Source organism: Peromyscus californicus, unplaced genomic scaffold (assembly GCF_007827085.1).
Source record: "Peromyscus californicus insignis strain IS unplaced genomic scaffold, ASM782708v3 Scaffold_4__1_contigs__length_199733344, whole genome shotgun sequence".
Taxonomy (NCBI): Eukaryota; Metazoa; Chordata; class Mammalia; order Rodentia; family Cricetidae; genus Peromyscus; species Peromyscus californicus.
The window spans coordinates 155,649,363-155,672,656 of record NW_026294562.1 but is presented as its reverse complement, the minus strand read 5'-3'; the positions used below and the strand labels follow the sequence as shown (position 1 = coordinate 155,672,656).

Below are 23,294 nucleotides of genomic sequence, written 5' to 3'. Positions count from 1 at the left end.
GCAGGCAGGCCTCTGGCCCTAGCATGACCTTTGGCTCAGATAGATACCCATGGGGGAGTCAGTTACCTCCCAGTAAAGGAAGGAAGACAGACCATCGCAGCACAAGGTCTGAGGCCAGAGTTCCAAATACAACCAGAATGGTCACCAGGCAAAGGACTACAGTACCCTGGTATGGTGGTTTGAATGATAAATGTCCCCCATAGGCTCAGGCATTTGAACATATCCCCAGGTGGTGTTGCTGTTTGGGGAGGTTTATGAGGTGTGACCTTGCTGGAGGCAGTATGTCCTTGGGGGTGGGCTTTGAGAGTATGTTCTTCACCTTGCTTCCAGTTTGCTCCATCTGCTTCATGCTTGTGGTTAAGATGTGACCTCTCAGCTTCCTGTTCCTTGCTCCATGCCAGCCATTTGCTACCATGCCTCCCTAGCGTGATGAACACTCATTTTTCCAGATAATTCTAGTACTCAGCAGAGAGAGACAGGTAGATAGAGCTCTGTGAGTTTGAGGCCAGCCTGGTCTACATAGTGAGTTCCAGACCAGCTAAGGCTATGGAATGAGACCTTGTCTCAAGAAACAGAAACAAAACAAAAAGTGTTCTTAGGATGGAAAGATGGCTCCGTGGCTAAGAGTGCATATTAGCTGGGTGTGGTGGCCTATGCATTTAATCTCAATACTTAGGAGGCAGAGGCAAGAGGATCTTTGTAATTTCAAGGCCAGCCTAGACTAGAATACATAGTGAGTTCCAGGCCAGCCAGTGAGATCCTATCTCAAAAAAAAAAAAAAAAAGTACATACTGCAGAGGACCTGGGTTCAGTTCCCAGCACCCATGCCAGGCATCTCAGAACTGCCTATAACTCCAGCTCAGAGGATCTAATGTCTTCATCTGGCCTCTAAAGCAACTGCACTCATGGGCATATGCCCTATACCCCATAATTAAAAATATTAAAAATAAATCATTAAAAAGATGTATGTGCTTCACTAGAGGGAGGTTATAGAGCAGTTAAAAGAGAAAGTACGAGAGGGGAAAAATTAAACTGAGTGGTTCAGATTTGGAATCCCAGCTCCTCAGGAGGCTGAGACAAGAGGGTCACAAGTTTGAAGCTTGCCTGGGCTACAGAGTGAGTTCATTGCTATCCTGGGCAACTTACTGAGCCCTGATTCAAAATAAAGTAGAAAAAGGGCTGCGGATGTAGCTGAGTGGTGCATCGCTCACTTGCTTTACATGTGTAAGACTCTGGGTTCCATCTCCAGCACTGCAAAGAGAACAGAAACAAAATCAACCCCAAGCATGGTGTGGTGGTTCAAACACGCCATTTCAGTCACTGAGGCGGGAAGATGACAAGTTCAGGGCCTATATAGTGAGTCCCAGGCCAGCCTGAGCAATTTAGTATGACCCAGTTGTGTCCCTCCTCCTCCTCCTCCTCCTTCTGCTCTCTCTCTCTCTCTCTCTCTCTCTCTCTCTCACACACACACACACACACACACACACACACACACACACACACACACACAAATGAAGGAAGCTGGGGGCATGGCTCAGTGGTAAAGAGCTATTCTAGCATGGGCATAGGCCTAAGCTCAATGCCCAGCACCATCAAAAGAATAAAGAAACAAACTTTTCAAGGAAGGAAAAAGGAAAGATGAAGGGAGTGGGGAAGAAAGAGGAAGAGTGGGATGAACTGAACTTCTTGTTCTGTAACAGGCCTCCTGTTAGTTCTTCCCAGGACTTCTTGGGAGACACAGATTTCCCTCTCCTGCTCCATCTCTGTGGAATCAAAGTACACAAGTACAGGAGGGCTCAGGCTGCTGTGATTGACAAGGGGTCTCAGGCTCTGTGACTGACAGGGGGGCTCAAGCTCAGGCTCAGGCTCTGTGGTTGACAGGTGGCTCAGGCTGCTGTGATTGACAGGGGGGCTCAGGCTCTGATTGACAGGGGGGCTCAGGCTCAGGCTCTGTGATTGACAGGAGGGCTCAGGCTCTGCGACTGACAGGGAGGCTCAGGCTCAGGCTCTGTGACTGACAGGGGGTTCAGGCTACTGTGATTGACAGGGGGTCTCAGGCTCTGTGATTCACAGGAGGGCCCAGGCTTTGTGATTCAGAGGGGGGCTCAGGCTTAGGCTCTGTGATTGACAGGAGGGCTCAGGGTGCTGTGATTGGCAGGAGGGCTCAGGCTCTGTGACTGACAGGGGGGCTCAGGCTCGGGCTCTGTGACTGACAGGGGGGCTCAGGTTGCTGTGATTGATGGGGGGATCAGGCTGCTGTGTCACAGTGGGTCTGCCAAAGGTCTTCCAACATTACTATTTTTCTAAGTTGAGGAGTACTGGGAGGCCTTTGTACCCCAAATCAAATTGTATCTGAATTGTGTTTCTTTCTGGGTTGTGACTCATGGTAACTAGCTCAGGAGGCAAAAGACTGGCTTGTTTGTGACTTGAATAAAGGGATCATTGTGTCCATTGTGGTTTTGGACACCCTGTTATTCATCTATTTGTCTTGAGCTGTTTATTGCTGGATGATTTCTTTGCACAGGGCTGAAGAGATGGCTCAATGGTTAAGAACATTACATGATCTTCTAGAGGTCTCAGGTTCAATTCCCAGTATTCACATGGTGGCTTACAATCAGCTGTAACCCCAATTCCCAGGGATCCATTGTCCTTTTCTGGCTCCCATGGGAACCAGGTAAGCAAGTGGTACAAATACATACATGGAAGCCAAACACCCATATGAAAGGACCAAGCAGATGCCATAACAGGCTGCTCAGTCTTCTCTCAGAGATCAGGCCTCAATTTCAGTTTCCTGAGACTTGAGCAAGCAGTTTCTGGGAGGGCCATGAACAAAAGACTGCTCAAAGTTTAGCCAGATGTTTACTTTCTGGGGCCCCTCACCAACTTAGAGTTATGTGCAGTACGTGCTTGACCAGCCAGCCCCCATGGTGGCTCAAGGACAAAGCCTGGGACTTGTGCTGGACTGCCCCCAAAGTAATAAATTGTAACCACCAACCAGTAAATTCAAAGGTTACATACCCTCACCCAATTAAAAGAGAACAGAGATAAAGATAAACCAATCCGAGTTGCACCCGTGCAAAACTCCCCCAACCCCCCTGAAGGGCTTGTGGATTTTGCCTTTAAAAAGCTAGCCACACAAAGAAAAAGCAAGTTCCTCCTGGCCTCACCACTGCGAGTGAGTGCTTTGGATGGAGCTTCCCTGTCCGCGGCTTGTAAACAGAAATAAACCATGCTAATTGCATTCTGAACCTAAGGTCTGTGGTGGTTTGTCTTTGGGGTCCCAATCTGGGCATAACACATACACAGGAGAAAGAGAGAGAGAGAGAGAGAGAGAGAGAGAGAGAGAGAGAGAGAGACAGAGACAGAGACAGAGACAGAGACAGAGACAGAGACACAGAGAGAGACAGACACAGAAAGAGACAGACAGAGGTGAATCTAGACCCTGAGACCCCCAGCTCATTGCTTTCCGGGAATCTCCCAAGAACTATGGTGACACCTGCTGGTGTGACCTCAGGATCACGCCTCCCTGACACAGGTAGGTGAGGTGAGGTGAGGTTGATCTTGCAGACTGAAGATTGTTCTGGTTGTCAAGACTTAAGTCAGGAGGCTGTTTCTAAAGCCAGGATATGGGTGAGGTCATCCATGACAAACCAAAAGGCTGGGGGAGGAAAGAGGGCCCTCAAGGGTGACCTTCTGAAGAGGACTGGTGCTCAGGGGAGCCTGGTGCACAGCTGCCTTCCCTGGGAACTCTCCTGCTAGGAGGCTCTACTTCTTACTCTGGCTCCAGGAGACACTCAGGAACAACCCCCCCCCCCCCCCCCCCCAGCCAGCAAGAGGATGATTGGCTGAGAGCTGAAAAAGGTCAAAGGCTTTGCTCCTTGTGGGTAGGAATGGGGCCTCCCAGAAGGCTTTGTTGCTATTTGGAACCCAGAAGAAGCCATTTGGGTGTGTTCAGGATTTTGGTGATTTGCAAGCTTTGGAAATTTCCATAGCCAGGTATTACAGTGGATAGCTAGGAGCTATGGTGAGTGTGGCTATGCAGAGGGAATGTCACCCTGGGAGGACTCCTGCGTAGTGGACAACTGGTTCAGATGCCAGGTTCACTCCTGCCAGCTTGGGAGCCACTTTGTGCCAGAAGGGCATTCTGGAAGGCCTCATTTTTGGAATTAGAATCTTCCAGAATCCCCATGAAGCTCCAATGATTGAAATTTCCCCTTGTTTTTCCCCAGAACTGTCTTGCACCCCCACCCCATGCTGTCTCTCTGTTGGCCTGGGAGGCTGAAGTGGGAGATAGCAGGGGAAAGGAGGGGCTTGGGAAGACAGAAGACAGCCCTGGTCTGGCTTACCCTGTCTTGATCCTAAGTGTCAGGTGGGGGTTGAGTGTCTGCTCCCTAGGCCTTGGTTTCCTAACCCTAAAGATGAAGAAGGGTGAGAAGAGGTCTGGAGGTCACTGGGATTTTCATTCTTTTTCCTGGGCAAGAGCTCCCTAGAGAGGTTGTGTGTGTGTTGGGGTGGGGGTGGGGGCTTATATGGAGAGTGTGTGTATAGAGTTCCTCTCCTTTAGGATATGGACTCCACCTACACAGCCTGGCCCATGTTCACCCCTGTGTTCTTGCTGGTAGGGCTTCCACTCTGCCCAAAGGAAGCTTCTTGGGTGTTTCAATGTACAGACCCCATTCCTGTGCAAATTTCCCTGTGTACTGGTGTGTGACAGGGTCCTGGACCCAGGGCATCCACAGATAGGGTATTGCTGGAAGGGTGAGAGAAGAAGTAGAAACAAGGGCAGAGCTGGGAGACCCAGGAGTGTCTGGATGGATGCCCAGTGCAGGACAAGTAGGTAGGCAAAGCTGATGGAGTCAGCTCACAGTGCACAGCCTTTGACAGTGTCTTAGTCACTGTTCGATTGCTGGGAGGAGACATCATGACAAAGGCAACTTAGAAGAGAAAAACATTTAATTGGGGGCTTGCTTACAGTTTCAGAGTATGCTGTCGGGGGGGGGGGGAGAGAGAGAGAGAGAGAGAGAGAGAGAGAGTCAGTCTGGTTGTATGGGCTTTTGAAACCTCAGTGACACACCCCCTCTAAGTTTCACTCCCCGTTGACTAAGCATTCAAATATATGAGCCATTGAATGATGGTGGTGCACATCTTTAATCCCAACACTCCAGAGGCAGAGGTAGGAGGATCTCTTGAGTTTAAAGCTAGCCTGGTCTACAGAGTGAGTTCCAGGACAGCCAGGGCTACACAGAGAAGACCTGTGTTGAAAAACAAAACAAAAAAAATCAAATACTTGAGCCTATGGGGACCATTCTCATTCATACCACCACATTTTCCCACAATGCCCCAGAAGCTAGGGGAGGTACTGATGTCACCTTCAAAGGAATCATCTGCAATTAAATTGCCCAGTACTTCACAGGGTACCAAATGGGATAGTTTGTAGGAAGGTGAGGAAGCTAGAGTAGGGGAACAGAGATAGGCAAGCCCATCATCCAGGAAGGCTGCAGAGAAACCTCAGGTGGTATCTGTGCTAGAAGGCTAAACATCCTGGGCAGAACAGGGGAGTGGTGGGCAGTCAGAAAGCAGCCCTGGGAAGCTGAGGCTGACTGGCAGGGTTGGCTAGGCAGACCCCTCTTCACTGCCCTAGGCCCTTCTTTTGCCCTCTGAGCACAGTTCCTAGCAAGCCTGCTTGGAGACAGAGCATATACAAGGAGGATGTGGGCTTTCACAAGTCAGGACCTCTGCAGACAGTGGCAAGGGCTGAGGCTTAAGCTTGGGGGTGGTCAGAACCTGATAATCTACCATGTGAAAAGTTCCACACCCAGAGATAGCCATGCCCCTCCCCACAGACCCTGTCTGGGTAGGTCACATCCTGGAGGCCTCAGTAACAAGCAGGCCAAGAGGAAGTGGCTACTCTTGTTTTGTACCTGTCCCGAGACGTCAGATTCTGACTGAGAATTGGGTCAGCCTTTGAGTTGCTCTTACAGGGTCCCAGTCCCAGTGGGTGATCTGAATTCCCCCAGCAGCCATTTTACAGTGGTGTTTAAAGGAAAGACAGAGAGGCAAGGGAGAGGCAGAGAGGCAGTCAGGCATCCACTTAGATAACAGCTCCAAGCAAGCTCTCAGTGGAACAGATGCAATCTCTCCAGAAACTTCTGTCTGGTATGGTGGGCACTTCTGCCCCAGCCTGTGGGGCCAACTCACAGTGGGTGTCAGGAAGAACTTGCCCTGCTTCTGGGACCCCATGTGTGAATTAGCTATTGTGACTTTGCTGTCAAGCCCATCCATGGTATGTGGGCACATTTTCTGGTATGCTGGTGTCATTTTCTTTGATGAGACCCTGAGGTGAGAGAGTTGGCTCAAGTGTCAGATCTCCCATTCAGCTGAGGACCCCCTCACACTGTTATAGAATGGCTGACCTAGTTCACTTGCCCTGCCAACAGTGTGTGTGGCTCCTTTGACCCACAGCCTTACAGCAGGGACTTTTATTTTTTAAATAGTAAACATTCTAACTGGGGTGAAATGACAGGTCAATGAAGTTTTGATTTATATTTCCCTGATGGCTAATCATACTAAGCATTAATATATATTAGTTATATATATTACAATATAGAATTATATATAAATGCTTGGTATTAATATATATATATATATATATGGAAAATATGTAAATAACATATATTTCATTTCTTCTTTTGAAAAGTGTCTATTTGCCCAATTTTACAACTAGCTTGAATTTTCTTTTGTTGTTTGGTTTGTTTATCTGAGGTAGGATCTCACTATGAAGCCCAGACTGGCCTTTAACTCATGAACTGTTGCCTCAGCTTCCCAAGGATTACAGGTAACACCACCCTATGACTCAGGGGGCAAAGGCAGGTGGGTCTCTGTGAGATCAATGCCAGCCTGGTCTACATAGCAAATTTCAAGTCAGCCAAAGTGAAAGTGAGATCCTGTCCGTTTGTTTTTCTTTTTGCTGCCTGTCTGTCCACTCTTTTCAGTTGACTATGGCCCTCCTGTCTATTTTTGCTTTTGGTGTCATATGGAAAATCATGGTCTATAGAAGCCTTATGAAAGTCTGCTGGTATCTACATAGCAGAGAGAGAAAACTGACTCTTACAAGTTGTCCTCCGACCTCCACATGGTACATGCCTCCCACACCTACACAAGCAAATGTAATATACTTTTTGTTTATTTTTTGAGACAGGGTGTCTATTGCTGCAATGAAACACCTTGGCCAAAAGGCAAGTTGGGGGAGGAAAGGCTTAATTTCTCTTACACTTCCACTTTGCTGTTCATCACTAAAGGAAGTCAGGACAGAGACAGGAGCTGATGCAGTGATGCAGAGGCCATGGAAGGGTGCTGCTTACTGGCTTGCTTCCCATGGCTTGCTCAGCCCACTTTCTTAGAGAACCCAGGACCAGCAGCTCAGGGATAGCACCACCCACCATGGGCTGGGCCCTCCCCCATCAATCACTAAATGAGAAAATGCCTTACAGCTGGATCCCAAGGAGGCATTTCTTCAACTGAGGCTCCTTCCTCTCTGATGACTCTAGTGTGTGTCAAGTTGACACACAAAACCACTCAGTACACAGGGTTTCTCTGAGTAACCCTGGCTGTCTTGGAACTTGCTCTATAGACCAGGCTGGCCTTGAACTCAGAGATTCACCTGCTTCTGCTTCCCAAGTGCTGGGATTAAAGTTATGTGCCACTATGACTGACCACTTTTTTTTTTTATTAAAAATTAAAAAAAAAAGAAATTTTAACAAAACAAGTAAGAACCAGTATTCTAGTCCTCACAGATACCAAGATAAAGCCTGCTGAGGCACCTCATTTTGAGGTGCCAACAAACACCACCTTTTCTAGGAAGGTCTTCTAAGGCCATCCTCTTTGAGCCTCAAGAAGGCTTTGTGTGACCTGCCTTTGTCTCTGCATCAAATACAGACAGACCTTAGTAAGTAGACACCAGCATTTACCCTCATCAACACAGGGACACCATTCTTGGGGTCCTAGAATCCCCTGCCTTCCTCCTCACCTTGGCAGACCACACTTGGATATCACTAGTGATATATAAGTGGCTCTCTCCTTTGAGAAAATGTGGCACTTGGAAGTCCCATGGACAAATGCACAGGCTAGGATCCCTAACGATGGCCCTTGCACGGCCTCTCCTGGTATCTGAATCCTGTGTGAAAATTGGACCCCACTGAACTGCAAGAGCAGTCTGTCATCTGCCCCTGATACACTGGGTCACAGCTGCAACCTTACCTCTTACCCCAACACTCCATCAGGCTGGACTCTGCACAGCTGGTTCAGGCAATGTTGAGGTGCAAGTTCCCATGCTGTCAACGCAGGGTCCTGGCCTTAGAGCTCCTTTGTCTCTCTTCATTTCCAGGTGGGGCAAGGCAGACCCCCTCCCAAGAACCCAATGCTGCTAGAGAATCACATGCTCCTGGCAGGGACAGTATTCACACAGCCGGGAGGACATTTCAGGAAGACTTTGCTGGCAGGACAGTGGGTTCCTGAGTCTTTGCCAGGCCTTGTGAACAGAGCCATGGGCAAGAGTGTGAAGCCTGGCCCCAACCCATCAGACACAGCTCTCAGATCCTGTTGGCCTTCAGTTCAGTTAACAAGACTGGCCCCAACCCATCAGACATAGCTCTCAGATCCTGTTGGCCTTCAGTTCAGTACTGGGTAAACAAGACAAAGAGCTGAGGTACTGAAGTCTATCCTAAGAACTCCTGAGCCCCTGGGTGGGGTGGTGGCCCAAAAGTCAGCAGTATAGCCTTGACTTAGCCCTCAGCACCTTGGCTGGAAAGCCCCAACTGAGAGTGGTGTATACCTGTGTGGCTGGGCAACAGAGGGGGCTGTACCTGCTCCTCAGGCAGGCCCCTCTTTGAGAACAGCCTAAATAACATGCCTGCAAAGCCTTGATCCCAGCCTGGCTGACCATGCTGCCTCAGCAAGGGACTGAGGACAATCTCCCACACAGTTCCTTCCCTTCTCAGGCTCCATTCTATGGCCACATGCTAGACTTTTTTTTATTACATTTACACATATTTATCAAACACTTTGATCATATTCACCCCATTTCTCTCTCTTGCTCCCTCACTGGTCCCCTCCCTCTTCTTAAATCGTACCCTTATACTTTCACATCTTTTTAAAAAAATTAGACTCTGCCTATGAGAGAAAGCATGTGATCTTTTGAGTCTAGCTTGTTTGGTTTAACATGGCCATCTCTGGTTCCATCTATTTCTCTACAAATGACACAATTTCCTTCTCCTTGGTGTCTGAATAAATCTCCAGTGTATGTTACATTTTCTTTATCTGTTCATGAGCTGATAGACACCTAGGTTAGTGCCATATTGACGGTTGTGAATACTGCTAGGTACCCAAGTGGTACCCAAGTGTATGCTGACTACCCAGATTGAACTGGGTCATTCCCAGTTCTGTTTTGTTTGCTGGGGGCCTGCACAACGCCTTCTGTAGTGACTGCACTATTACATTAGGGCACAGGTTTTCTCTTCCAAACGTCCTCACCATTTTCTTTTCTTTTCTTTTTTAAAGATGTATTTATTTATTATGGATACAGTGTTCTGCCTGCATGTGTCCCTGCAGGCCCAAGGAGGAAACCAGATCTCATTATAGATGGTTTTCAGCCACCATGTGGTTGCTGGGAATTGAACTCAGGACCTCTGGAAGAACAGCCAGTGCTCTTAACCTCTGAGCCATCTCTCCAGCCCCCACTTTAGTTTCTTACACATCTTATTTCAAGGCTTTCATTCCTGCAGTCTGTTCCCCTGTAACGAAAGCTTCAGCAGTCGGGGGATACTGGGTATCACTTGGTCTCGCACAAGAGTCCCACAGTCATTTGGCTCCTGGGAGTTCCCTCAGTATCTCAGTAGAAAAGAGTCAGGGACAGAAGGAAGACCATGGAAGCTTCCTGCCTACCACCATAGGCAGAAAGAGCAGAGGATGGACTTTTCTTAGATTCCCCCTTGGAAATCCCAAGCTAGCTTCTGTGCACACAGTCCCCATGCCTGCCTACCTCCCCACTCTCCAACCATCTGCTGACAAGTCAGAACAAAGTCATCAGAGCAGAGAACAGATTGTTGCTTGTAGAAGCCTCTGTGGTCCTGGGGGGGTCTATTGTCATTTGGCCTTGACCCCATCATGTTTCTCCAGGACACATGGACCCCTTCCTCTTCAGGGCCTTGACACAAGTCATTGCCAATACCTGGAGGGTTGTTTCTCCACTGGCACGGCTCACTCTCTTCACTCGGGGTGTGCCTCTATGCACCAGCCTCAGCCCACCTGCTAGAATGTAGTCTCCCCTCTCAAAACTGAGAGCCAAGTCCATCTTATTCACAGCGGTGTCTGGCAGGGAACACAGCAAGTCTCAGTAGCTTTGAATAAATGAACACCTTCCCAAGGTTGTTGACAACCTTGGGCCCTTGTGGTCTCTGACATCTTGGGGCTTAGGGAAGTAACATTCTTGTCCTAGGTCTGAGCCCTGGGCTGAGGGATGAGTCAGCTCCTGTCTCTACTTACCAGTGCCACATGGCCCTCCACAGCCTGCCCCAACCACCCAGATTCCTGCACCATGCTCATTTTGTCAGGCGATAAGGACAGCGGCTAGACCCAGGCTCAGCCTCAGGCAGTTCCTTCTGTCCACAGGAACTGCTGCTGCCTTTTATACCCTGAAGGTTTCTAGGAAAGGAAGGTTCCAAGGGAGTGAGGTTTGTAAGTCACCAGCCATGGGTGGAAGGGATGGGGCTATCTGGTCTGGATTGCTGAAAAGACACTAGATCTAGGTTTAGGAAGCCGCGCCTCACCTAGGAACCTGCCTGGTCCTGGGCCCAAACAGGAGAAGCAGCCTGAACCAGTCTGTGTGCTGACAGAGGCCACAACGTGAAAGGGGCTGCAAACAAACACTTCCCCAATCCTCCCCAGCGTGTCACTGCCAGGACAGGAAGGGTCACAGGCAGCTCCTGGGTGCTCCATATTCTACCCCTCCAGCACTCTTTAGAGGATGACCGACCACATGTCTGTCAACTGTAGACTTTGGGATCTGGACACAACCTATAGAACCAGAACATAGACATGGAAGACAACATTATATTGGGGGGATGGAGATCCCTGATAATAGGGGTTCACTATACTAGAGTCGGAGGGAAGTTTTCTTAGCACCAAAGTCCCACATGCACCTGACAGTGACCCCACTCTATACACAGGGACTCCATTCAAGGACAGCCAGGTACTGGGCAAAGACTGATAAATACCTGCAGAAAGCATGGTTTCCCAAGACAGGGTTTTTATGTAGCTAGGGCTGGCTTCAGACTCACAATCTTGGAATTACAGGCATGGACTGCCATGAACAGCTTTAAGGAAGGCTTCTGAAAGGCCCTGAAATGTTCTAGTCTACACGCAAAGCTAGCGGCTTGCTCCCCAAATCATAGACACCATCTGCAGGGGCTGAGCAGAGACTACACAGGAGTCTTTTTACCCCAGAAGGATCAGGCTGAGCCAGACAAACACCTATTTTCCTTTACCACCCATTTAGACAGCCCACACCAATAAGCTGGGTATAGTGATATATGCCTGTAATCTCAGCACTGGGGAGGCTGAGGCCAGAGGATCTCAAGTTTGTATCAGCCCTTTGTAACAAGTCCCTGTCTCAAAGAAAAAGGAAAGAAGGCAGGCAGGCAGGCAGGCAGGCAGGCAGGCCGGCTGGCTATCAAAGCAGCAGAATGGGGCTTTGTTCTTGGGGAGCCAGCCACAGTGTGGCATGAATGTCTCACTGGGTGGGAGGCATTTCCAGGAATGCCCAGTGTGGCAGTATCAGGGGTGGCTGTCCCTAACCATGGTTTCTACCACTGATTGAGTAGTGTCTTAAGCTAGGGTACTCTTAGACTTAGCAATCAAGAGTTGTATTTTGTTGTTGTTGTTTTTTTATTGGTAAGTCAGTCTGGATAGGGTTTCTGTCCTTGAAATCCAGAGTCCTAAGGGGAAACATTGCTTCTACTGACTGCAGATAGAGATGGGGACAGGACAGGTACCAGACATTTGGAGAGTGGTGACAGGGCAGAGACCTTGATGGGCTGCTCTGGGCTGGGGGAGCACAGGCTGCAGCTCACCTGGGCCCCAAAGGCACAAACAGTGCATCTGGGGTCTAGCTTGGCAAGGACTCCGTCAGTGGTCAGGTGGTGATATCTGCATGATGGTGGGTGTGCAGGCCTTCTGTGCTGGCATGGTCTGTGCCTGTTAAGGGGTGGAGGTGGGAATGGGGTCTGAAGCTCAAGCTTCAGAGTGGAGTGGACCTCCACTCTGGTCTGGTCTTCCCTTTGCCCTCTTCCACCCTGGTCTTTTAATGCTTGGGACACCTGGCCTGGTCTAACCCCAAGGGCTGTAGTAGCCTGGTCACCAAGGCCACCAAGGTTCTGGGCCTTGTGAAATAGAAAGGCAATTATCTGACCAGAAGTAGAAGAAGGCCTAGGATGCTGCTGTCTAGCAGAAAGGCACTAGTAATGGCTCCGGAACAGCTACCTGTCATATGCGCACTACCATGGGCTTGGGTCCCAGCAAAATCAGACAGTTCAGGACCTGCACTCTTGGGGCCGTGGGCAGTGGACTGGCTTGATGCAGACACTCTGAAGGTGAGGGTCAACTGTGGAAGGCTGACCAGGAGACACCAGAAGCATAGAATTCCACCTGGCTGGGCCAGTCACCATCTCCACTGCCTTCTCTGTCCTCATCGGAGTCATCATCATCACCACTGGATGCACCACAGACAGCACCGCCTAGGTGGGTTGGCTGCCCTGGAGAGTCCCTGTACCTCTCCTTGGCCTCCTCCCTTCGCTTTTGGGCTGCCAGCTCACGGTAGCAGAGGCTGCAGACACGAAGGGGTTTGGGGGAGAGACGTGGCAGCAGAAAACGCTCCTTGGAACACTCAGCACAGACCACAAACCCGCATTTTCGGCAGTGGTGACGCCGGGTAAGTGCCGAGAAGCGTGTCTGTGTGCAACGCATGCAGATGTCTGTGGCCTTGTCAGGGATCCAGGGTGCTGCATGCTCAGTGGTGGGCTGGCGGCCTGTGGCCAGCAGCTGCCTCCGCACACACTCTTCAATGTGGCTAATCCATTCCTGGCGCTCCGTGGAAGAGGCTGCGGACACCACAAAGGACTTCTTGGCTGTCTTGATCATCCAGCGGTTCTTGGCCTGCAGGGTCTCTGGCAGTGGCTCCAATGTTACCTCTTCCAGGGGAATAATATGCTGGCTGCGGTACTTGCGCTTGCTAAGCACAATACTGCCATACACCAGGATGTCGTTGAAGAGGAAGAAGATGCGTGGCTTGGCCTTCTTTCGGCACTCCTTGGTCAGCACGCCCTCGCCCAGGAGCACACGGCCAGGCAGGGCCAGCGGCTGCCCTGATGCCCCAAAACAGCTCTCCACTGCTGCGATCCGCTGGCTGTTGATCTCTGTGTTTGCCAAATGGTCCACCATCTTCTCAGTAGCTAGGCTGTAGAAGGCAGACAGGGAGGCTATCAGCTTGCCCATGAAGTCAGAACCACACTGCTCACCGCCCCCTACACCAGCTCACTCACGCACCAAACCAGACAAACCTATTATCCCAAGCCTCCAGCCTCCCAGGCACAGAAACTTAGCGCTCCAGAGGCTGACTTGATACAAGGAGTGGAATATTATTGGGGGTGGGGTGGGTGACGGAGATTCTCCTGTAGGAGGCATATGGGAGGCAGCTGGTGGTGGAAAGATAGCCATGAGGAGTTAATGCAAGAAATAAGAGACTCAGTGGTCCTAGGAGCCTTGGAAGTAGAGCACAACTCAGGCATGCATCAGGAGCAAGGAAACTGGAATGGTGAGCATCCAACTCCCATCAGCTGTTTGGGACAGTCTGTGATTGGAAGAAGGGGGGTGCACACACTGAACAGTGTATGTTGGACAATATGAGTGTCTGGGATCCAAACTGATCACAGACTCTTCGATCCTTCATCTGCCCAAGGTATCCAGCTGTTCTGGGTGGCTGAACAGGGGCCACACTGCCATCTCAGGGGCCATGTGCTGAGTACTAGCTCTCAGCCAAGGGCAGCTTTACTTCATTTAGTCCTCATACAAACCCTAGCAGGTTAGAAAACCCTCTGTCCCCATCTTACAGGAGGGAAACAGACTCTGGTAGTTAGTTGGAGGGAATACAGCTCAGAAGATAGAGCCTCCTCTGTGGAGTGCAAAGCCCACTTGGGTTCTCTGTTGATGTACTAGGTAGGTGTGGCTCAGTGGTAGAGCCCCAGCCTAGAATCCCCCAGTGAGGGGCTGGGGGTGTGGCTCACTGGTAGCCTCACAGCATACCCTAGCTACCTCCTGATATTCATACCCACCCTTCTAAGCCCAGCATACTCAAAACTGAAGGATACACGGATGTGGCCACTTCCTGGTCCAAGCTTCCAGGCCTGGCATCTCTACTAAGCTCTAGGTGTAGATAGCCACTTGCCTACCCAGTCATCAAATTAGCTTCTTATACTCAACACTGAACCCAATGTTTCCTGGGCCCTCTCCTCTTAGCTCTTCTCCATCATCAGAAACACCATGCACCCAGTGGCTCAAACTCCAAATCTAGTCTTCACCCTTGAGCCTCCTCTTTCTTTTTTTTTTTTTTTTTTTGTTTTTTGTTTTGGTTTTTCGAGACAGGGTTTCTCTGTGTAGCTTTGCGCCTTTCCTGGAACTCACTTGGTAGCCCAGGCTGGCCTCGAACTCACAGAGATCCGCCTGAGCCTCCTCTTTCTTACACAACAGATTTCTCAGCATGCAACTCCACCACCGTAAAACAGCAAGGTGCCATCTTGCCTCACCTGGAATAGGCCATCCCATATTGGCCCTGGCCCATGACCAGCTTAGAAAGATTCTTTGTTCCTCATCTCAGGAAGCTTCTCCCAGTGATAGCAAACTGGCCAGAGGTCAAATGTAGCCCAGAGCCCATTTTTATAAATAAAGTTTTATTGTAACATGTCTGTGCACATTCATTTATAGGGTATGGCAGAGTTAAGTGGTGACAGGAGTCATGTGGTAATAAAACCTGAAATACTGACAATTTGGACCATTGTAGAAAAGTTTGCTGACCCCTTCTGTAAGATGCCACCCTGTTTTTGTTTGTTTTGTTTTTCCCCTTCATAACACTTATCAAGACCTAGTCATGGGGCTGGGGAGATTGCCCACCAGTGTAAGGACCTGAGTAGATCTTGAGGCCCCATGTAAAAAGCCAGGAGTGGTGGTGTGTCTGTAATTCCATGGCTGGGAGTAGAGATAAGAGGATCCTTGAGGCTTGCTGACCAGCCAATCTAGCTGAATCTGTGAGTGCCAGGATCAGTGACAGACCTTTTCTGAAGAAAAAAAAAAAAAAAAAAAAAAAAGCTATCGAGGCCTATACTGCTTTTCCAGAGGACCTAAGTTCAATTCCCAGCTCCCAACCTCCTTAACTCCAGCTACAGGGAATCCAGTACCCTCTTCTGGATTCTGTGGACATCTGCATTCATAATTGCATATACCCACCTGTGCTGGCTAGTCTTATGTCAACTTGACAAAAGCTGGAATTAACTGAAGGGAACCACAATTGAGAAAATGCCGCCATAAGATCCCACTGTACGCCGGGCGGTGGTGGCGCACGCCTTTAATCCCAGCACTCGGGAGGCAGAGCCAGGCGGATCTCTGTGAGTTCGAGGCCAGCCTGGACTACCAAGTGAGTTCCAGGAAAGGCGCAAAGCTACACAGAGAAACCCTGTCTCGAAAAACCAAAAAAAAAAAAAAAAAAAAAAAAAAGATCCCACTGTAAGGTATTTTCTTAGTGATTGATGTGGGAGGGTCCAGCCCATCATGGGTGGTGTCATCCCTGAGCTGGTGGTCCTGGGTTCTAAAACAAAGCAAGCTGAGCAAGCCAGTTGAGCAGGCTAGTGAGCAGCATCCCTCAATGGTCTCTGCATCAGCTTCTGCCTCCAGGTTCCTTCCCTGTTTGCGTTCCTGTCCTGACTTCCTTCAATGATGAACAGTGCTGTTAAGTGTAAGGCAAATAAACCCTTTCCTCCCCAACTTGCTTTTTGGTCATGGTATTTCGTCACAGCAATAGAAATTCTAACTAAGATATCATTCATATATGTATACCTATGACTAAAAGTTAAATGAATCTTTAAAAAACCAAGGTGGACAGCAATTGAGGAAGACACCAGACATCAATCTTTGGCCTTAACACACACACACACACACACAAACCCAAAAAACCCCTGGTATTTTCCTGTCTAGTTACTGCATGTGACCTTCTATTGCCTCCACTCAATCCTTAGTTCCAACAGAACAGAAGCCTTTTCTTGTTAATAGCTATATCAACAATTCTTAAAACTGTGCCATGCACACAGTAAGGTGTCATGTACATGAACCTCTCTTTGATACTCAGTTCTTACTTGTTGGGAGGAAACAGGAGTGATTTGACCTCTTACCACATACAAACATCTGCTGAGACACACACACACACACACACACACACACAACACGCACACACAAAGTGCTGCCCACACCACCTGATATAATAACTATTTTTAGTTTGCTGATCTCGGCAGCAAACTTTGCAACCCCAAGTCATTCTGCTAACTGATCACCAGTTCTTGGCTGAGGGACAATCTGACAAACCCAACCTGTGTCCCTTAATGTGCCAGCATGCTACCTCCATGGCCACCAGGCACTGTGCTGGGGGTCAATGTGGATAACATCTTCCTGTGGAGAGACCAGAATGGCCCAGAGGCAGTAAAGCCAAAGGTGCAGTGGCTTCCGGGTAGCAGAGACAACTGAAACAGGAGCAGAGAGAGGATCTAATAAGAAACAGGGTTTTGGGCTGGAACGATGGCTCAGAGGTTAGGAACACTTTCTGCTCTTCTTGAGGACAGAATTTGGATCCCAGTACCCACATTGGGTGCCTGGCTTACAACTGCCTGTAGCTCCAGCTCCAGGGGATCTGATACACTCTTTCTGGCTTCTGAGGCATCCACACACATGTGGCATTCAGTCACACAGACACATGAATAAAAATAAAAATAAATCTTAAAAAAAAACCAGGTTCTTCTCACATGATGGATAAATGGACCAACAGGAGTAATGAACACTTAATGGACTGAGGTGAGCAGCCCTAGGATGGCACATACAACTGACTATCACTTATGCAGAAACCACATAACATTCCAAACTATTCAAGAAACCCATCTACAAGTAAAAACAGGAGATCCCATACCCATTGGAAGGGTACAGTAAGTGCCGATGTGGGAAAAGCGAAAAAGGTATGCACAGTTGCTGGAAGTGTAAAATGCTATAGCTATGGGCTGGAGCTCAGTGGTTTCTGATGCTCTTGCAGGGCCCAGGTTCAGTTTTCAACACCTACATCAGGTGGCTCACAGCCTTCTGGAACTCCAGTTCCAAGGGATCTGCATGTATGTGGTGCACATACATAGATACACCCATAAAATAAACAAATACATCCTGAGAAGAAACGACATAGCTACTATGGAAAACAACCCGAAGTTTCCTCAAAAAATTAAAAATAGAATTACCTTACACCCACCTTTCCCACTATGGGTCTGTCTCCAAAGGGACTGGAAGGAATATCTATATTCTTGTGTGTTTACTAAAGCCAAGAGGCAGAAGCAACCCAAATGCCCATCACTGAGAAACATGTGACAGACAGCCAAGAAGGAAATGTGATCTACAACCAGGAGCTAAAAATCCAGACCCAATCTGGCCCACTGCCAGCCTTCCTAAATGCAACCTTAGTGAAATACAATCACATTCAAGCTAACACAACCTAAAATACATTTACTCTCTGGCCCCTTATAGAAAAGGCTTGTTGACCCTTGACACATGCAAAATGCACAAGGCACCTTACTCATGGATACTGGCAACGATATCTGTCCCAATAGAACCCATCATATCCTGTTGCCCACTGTGGTACAGCCTCTATGAGAGGTCTGGAACCTGGGACTCAGGAGGAGGGAGTAAGGCACCCCCTCCTGTAAGAGGTCAGGTTACAGGGGCAGGTAGGGTCACCTTGCCAGCCCACAGGCTAGTGTGAGCATTCCTAAGTTATTACAAGGGTAGTGAGTCACTGAAACTTTCTGGAATCCTCTTCCAGGAGAACAGAATAAGTAAAACGAACTCTTAGGTGCCACTTTCTCAGCACCTGCTGCTAGCTAGGTATAAAATGGAGCACAGAGCATGTTTGATCTAACTTAGTCCCCCAAAATGCTCACCTGGAGAAAGCACCAAGTCCCTTCACAGCCACCACCCTAGAACCTCAGCTAGTGGCCAAACTTTCAAATAAGCTCTGAGGCAAGGAAGAGAAACTTTGGCCTAGGGCGCATACCTGTAATCCAGTACCTGAGAAGATGAGGCAGGAGGATAGAGAGTTCTAGGTCAATCAATCTGGGCTATATAGTGAGATCTTATCTTAAAAAAAAAAAAAAAAAAAAAAAAAAAACCAAAACCTAGTTGGGCAAGATGGCTCAGAGGATAAAAGTATTTGTGGCCAAGACTGACTGAATTCCATCCCGGGAACTCACATGATGAAAAGGAGAGAATGACTCCTGAAAGGCATGCCCTCTTCATATTAAACAAAAAACCCAGCCCCCCAGCACACCCAGAATCAGAAGTTCTTAAAACTCCAGAGTGTGTAGTCTTCTACTGCCCGATCTTCATGTCTTCTCTTACCACATACACACAGGGTGGCCTGTCCCACCCCCCAGGCCACAATGCCAAACCCCTCCTTTCTTGGCGCGGCTGGGTTGGCCAGGTCCCAGTGCTCAGGCAACTGGCCTGGCCCCTCTAGGCAGCTCTGAGAGCTGACGTGGGCAGGACGCACAGCAAGTGAGGCACTTCAGTTTACACAAACCGCAGGGATCTTGACCCCAGCACTGATCGCCCCTCCTCCTCGGCCTCTAACCCTGTGGAATCTGATATCAGCTGTGTTCAAATTCCAAGGCCTGCTCCCTCTAGGCGTGTGCACGCGTTCCAGAGTGACTCGGAACTGCCGTTTTTCCTCCTACTGAGGCCTGGTGACGGGGCTTCTGCACTTCAGGTGTTCCCTAGGAAAGTCCGGGCCCGGTCCCACCTCAGTAACTTCCTTTATGAACAGTCGCTGACTCAAACTCTTCAGGGTCTCAAATCAGAGGCCAGTGAGAACCGCTCCTCCCACCCTTAAGACATCACAGGCCAAATAATGACTCCCGGAACCTCGTGGGACAAGGTGCGGACTGAAACCCTGTGGAGGACCCTCTCCCGGCTCACAGCTCAGGCACACCTCGGGGACTCAGTGGCTCCGGAGTCCCTGCTGTCAACCGCTTCCTAAGGAGGCTCCACAAGTCAGCAAGTAGAGAGCACTCTGCTCCAGTGGAATCCCAGAAGTCGATCTCCCCGGCCACCTCGACCCGCGGCTGCCGGCGGGAGGGGAGCGCTTCCGATGCCTAGCCTGCTTACCTCCCGCGGAGACCCGCGTACCCCGCACAGCCGGTCTGCGTACGGTCACCGCTCCCACCCGCCAGTCCTCGCGCCGCCCACGTCTCCTGGTTCCAACTCCCTGGCTATGCCCTTCCGAGGGTCACTTGGCCAATCGGAGCCCTAGCACGCAGGCGGGGGCGGAGCCGGAGTGAGCCCAAGTTCCCCAGAAATGTGCGCGGGTGGAGTTGAACCGCTGGATGGCAAGAGGGTCAGCTCGTTTTCTGCGTGTGGCTGAGGGACTAATCTCTGGTTGGAGTCCCGTCCCCAACTTCTCTGGCCGCCGTGCTGAAGGCTGAGTCGGCGCGGGTTCGGGGGACGGTCCACCACTGAAGCACGTGCGACGGGATGGTGGGACTGTGGGCCCTCAGATGCCCCTGTTATCATGATGGCTATCTATTTTCGGCGATGGTGACACGCCTTTTATTAAAGACCAACAGAACTTTATAAAAATTTCCTAGTGGAAAATGGCAAAAACACACGGGAGGAAATGAGTCTAGCTGACCCCACGTTCTCATCACATAGCTCCAACGTGAATAGGTTAAGTACCCCTTGCTTGACTCCACCTGGCTGGTGGTGACACTCAGAACTCAATTCCAAGCCTGCCTTCCTGTCTAACTGCCTCCATGCAATCCTCTTCCACTGTCTTCTTCCGGTTCCTCAAAACCACTGGGCGGGCTCCACTCTCACCCTTTGCACTCCCCTCCTTTGTCATTTCAATACCTTCTCAGGGAGGTCTCTTTGGCCCCAAAGCATCAGTGCTCTACTTCGTCTATTTTTGTTGTTGGTGTTTGTTTTTTGTTTTTCATAAAGACAGGATTTTACTATGTATGGTCAGAAACTGTGTAGATCAGGCTGTCCCTGACTTGCTTTTGTCTCTAGAGTGCTGGGCTAATGTCTGTTGTATAGTGTCAGTTTGTGTTGCCAAACTGGTTACATTGAAGAGGTCCTAGCTCTGGTTAGCCTGGTGCCTGCTGGGCCAGGACCAAGGCCAGAGGGGACTAGAGGGTTTCAAAAGGGCTAATGTCCCCGTCCCCCCAACCCCCGCGGTGTTGGTGTTAGGGGCAGACCCTTACCTAAGCTGGGTCTCCAGCCTTCTGTCCCTTAATCTCTACCAAATTCCTATGGTCACCCACACCACCACCCCCATCAGCATTTATTAAGCAGCCATACTTTAAGAACATTTCTTTTTGACTTGAAATTTGTGTAAACATTTACAAAATGCACTTCTGTGAACATTTCAGATTAAAAGAATTCACATAAAATTTGAGACTTTTAGTCCCCTCTTATCACATCCTCACCCAACCAATACTGGGATTTGAACCTAGGGCCTTACATACTAGACAAGTGCCAAATCAATTAGCTATATCCTCAGCCCAGATTTTTAGCTTATCTAAGATTTGGGGGCCTGGGTGGCACATGCCTGTGATCTCAGCACTCAGAAGCTGAGGCAGGAGGATTGAGTTTGAGGCCAGCCTGGGCTACATAATCAATCAATCAAAGATTTGGAAATACTGGTTGGTCTACTTCTCCACAGCACACTGTCCCCTTTAGATGGGGCTCATGTTCTTTCATCCACCATGGGCCACACCACTCTTTATGGTTTTACTCTAGGCCTCCCCTACCCATGGATGTATCCCAGTTGGATTTTTGGTTGGTGGTGTAGCCAAACTCTCCACTGTCTAGAGCAAAAGACAGGGTCTGAAGTCCCACAGGCTAGCTTGTAACTATTGCAGATAATGGCTGCCAGGTTCTCTGGCCTTTCTTAGATTCTGTGACAGAGTCATCTTGACTTGCATACCTCACCCCCTAGCTTAAATTCTCCAGCCCAGTGACTGGGCTGGGCTTCCCTGTTGTCTCTCAGCTGCTTTTGGTTTTGACTTCTGGCTCTCCCCCGACCCCTCTTCTCACATGGCCTGGTTCAGTCGGCCAGCTATTTCACTGTGGACTTTTCCATAAGACTCTGCCTATGCTCTTCCTCATAGCTACAGTAAACCTTCTTCTCCACCATACCTAGGAGTGTCATGTCCTCATTTCATCTTCTCATTCACAGATAAAGGACTTCTGTGACATCCGGAGTTAATCTTCGGAGCACTGACACAAGCTTTAGGTTTAAATAGATGAAGAATTTGGGCAGGGGGTGAGAGGATGTCAGAGACCTTTGTCTGAAGGTGGCTGGGGTGGGGGTGGGGTGATAGCCAGGAGGCTTTGCCATTCCCAAAATCCATGAATTTGAGACAATGACTACAGAGCTCATGGTGTGTTTGGAGACTTTGGAACAGAACATTATAAAAGTTAAAGGTCAGATGCTTTCTGTGTGAACGCCATGAAAGCCTTTAGATTTCTCTTGTTTTTAGACATGCGTGGGTGACATGCGTATGTGTGGGGTAAGCAGGAGGAGTGACAGATAAAGAGGTGCAGACAGACATGCTGGGCTCTCACTCTTCTTTTGCCTCCCTGGTGGGCACAAGTGAGGAGTCTGCTTTTTCACAGAGGTAGTATTCCAGTCCCACCAAGAAGCTCAGGTAGGATATTGAGAGGGGTTGTTCAGCTGAGTCTTCAGGGTCATGTGTCATGGCTGCCTCAATCCGCTGAGCTCCCTCCCTCACCTCCTTAGCAAAGGTGGACTTTTCAGGGAGAAATGGAGGTGGCTAGGATGAGGATGGTCCCCTGTGAGGGCATCTTGGCATCCAACACAGTATCTGGCAGAGAGTGGCTGTCTAAAGAAGGGAGTCTAAAAGACCAGAGGAAAGAAGGAATACCTGTTGATTCTGGAGTCAGGAAATGCCTCCAGCTTCGATCCACTGGTGAGGCAGGGCCCACTTAGAACTCAGTCTCCACTGTCTCCTTCTAGCCCCAACATTCCATGCAGCTGAAAGGAAGGGTGGGAATTCCCCTATAGCTGCATAAACTGATCATCCAGCTACCCACCCCTTCCCAGCAGGGCCTGGTGGTGGGTGGGGAGGCCTGAGTGAAGGCTCCCTCCCTCCTCTAAGGAAGAGGACAAACTTGTGACTCAGGGAAAGGCAGAAGTTGAGTCAGCCAAACCACAAGCTATGGAAAAAATGAAGTTTCCTGGAGGCCTTTTCTGCTTCCTTGGCTAAAAATCTTTCTGGGAAAAGCTGGTTTCCAGACTACAGAAACCAGGGAGAGAGGGAAGACTCAGGCTCAGCAGGCCCAAGCTAGTTTTTTGTTTTTTGTTTTTTAAAAACCCTGTGTGAAAAAAATGCCTGGAATTTTCATTGCCATGTTTATTGAGTTCTGTCTACACACCAAGCACAGTGCACCTAACATTTCATTATCTTGTCTCTCCTCACTCTAAGTCTGCTATTTCCTGTGTTGGCTGAAGAAGCAGAGGGCTGGGATGTCACCCAGGGGTAGAGGACCTGCCTTGAATGTTCAAAGTCCTGGGTTCCATCCCAGAAAAAAAAATGTAAAAGAACCACTACCATACTTAAGAGTAGAAGAAGCAGAAAATCTTAACCTTTGAAGAGCTGGAGAAAAGTCTTGGCTGTGGAATGCTTCTCTGCAAGGCCCTGGGTTCCATCCCAGAATCACACAAAAGACATTTAATAATTGGTAGATCTAAGTCAGGTGTTGGCAAACTTTTTGTAAAAAGGATTCAAATAAGTATTTGGGGCTTAGCAATGGGGTCTCCAGGACCACCACTGCAGAGTGAAAGCCGTCATGGGTAACATGGAAACAAGTGGTAAATGATATGAACACTGATATTTGACTCTCCTATAATTTTAAGGTGTTATGAAACATTC

The 23,294-nt window shown here is 49.2% G+C and overlaps 1 protein-coding gene across 4 annotated transcripts; it reads right to left on the bottom strand.

Moving 5' to 3' along the window:
* Positions 1–3,889: 3,889 nt before the first annotated feature.
* Positions 3,890–21,509, bottom strand: Plekhf1 (pleckstrin homology and FYVE domain containing 1). Of its 4 annotated transcripts, none has more exons than XM_052712410.1 (2): positions 19,507–21,509; positions 3,890–13,507 (listed from the first exon to the last, which is right to left on the bottom strand). In XM_052712410.1, the coding sequence occupies exon 2, from the start codon at positions 13,489–13,491 to the stop codon at positions 12,652–12,654; it is 840 nt and encodes a 279-aa protein (XP_052568370.1). In that variant the 5' UTR covers positions 13,492–13,507; positions 19,507–21,509; the 3' UTR covers positions 3,890–12,651. The 4 variants fall into 4 exon arrangements, with proteins under 4 accessions (XP_052568370.1, XP_052568371.1, XP_052568369.1 ...); XM_052712411.1 differs by lacking the exon at positions 19,507–21,509 and adding an exon at positions 19,331–19,498; XM_052712409.1 differs by lacking the exon at positions 19,507–21,509 and adding an exon at positions 18,594–19,313.
* Between the last annotated feature and the right edge of the window lie 1,785 nt (positions 21,510–23,294).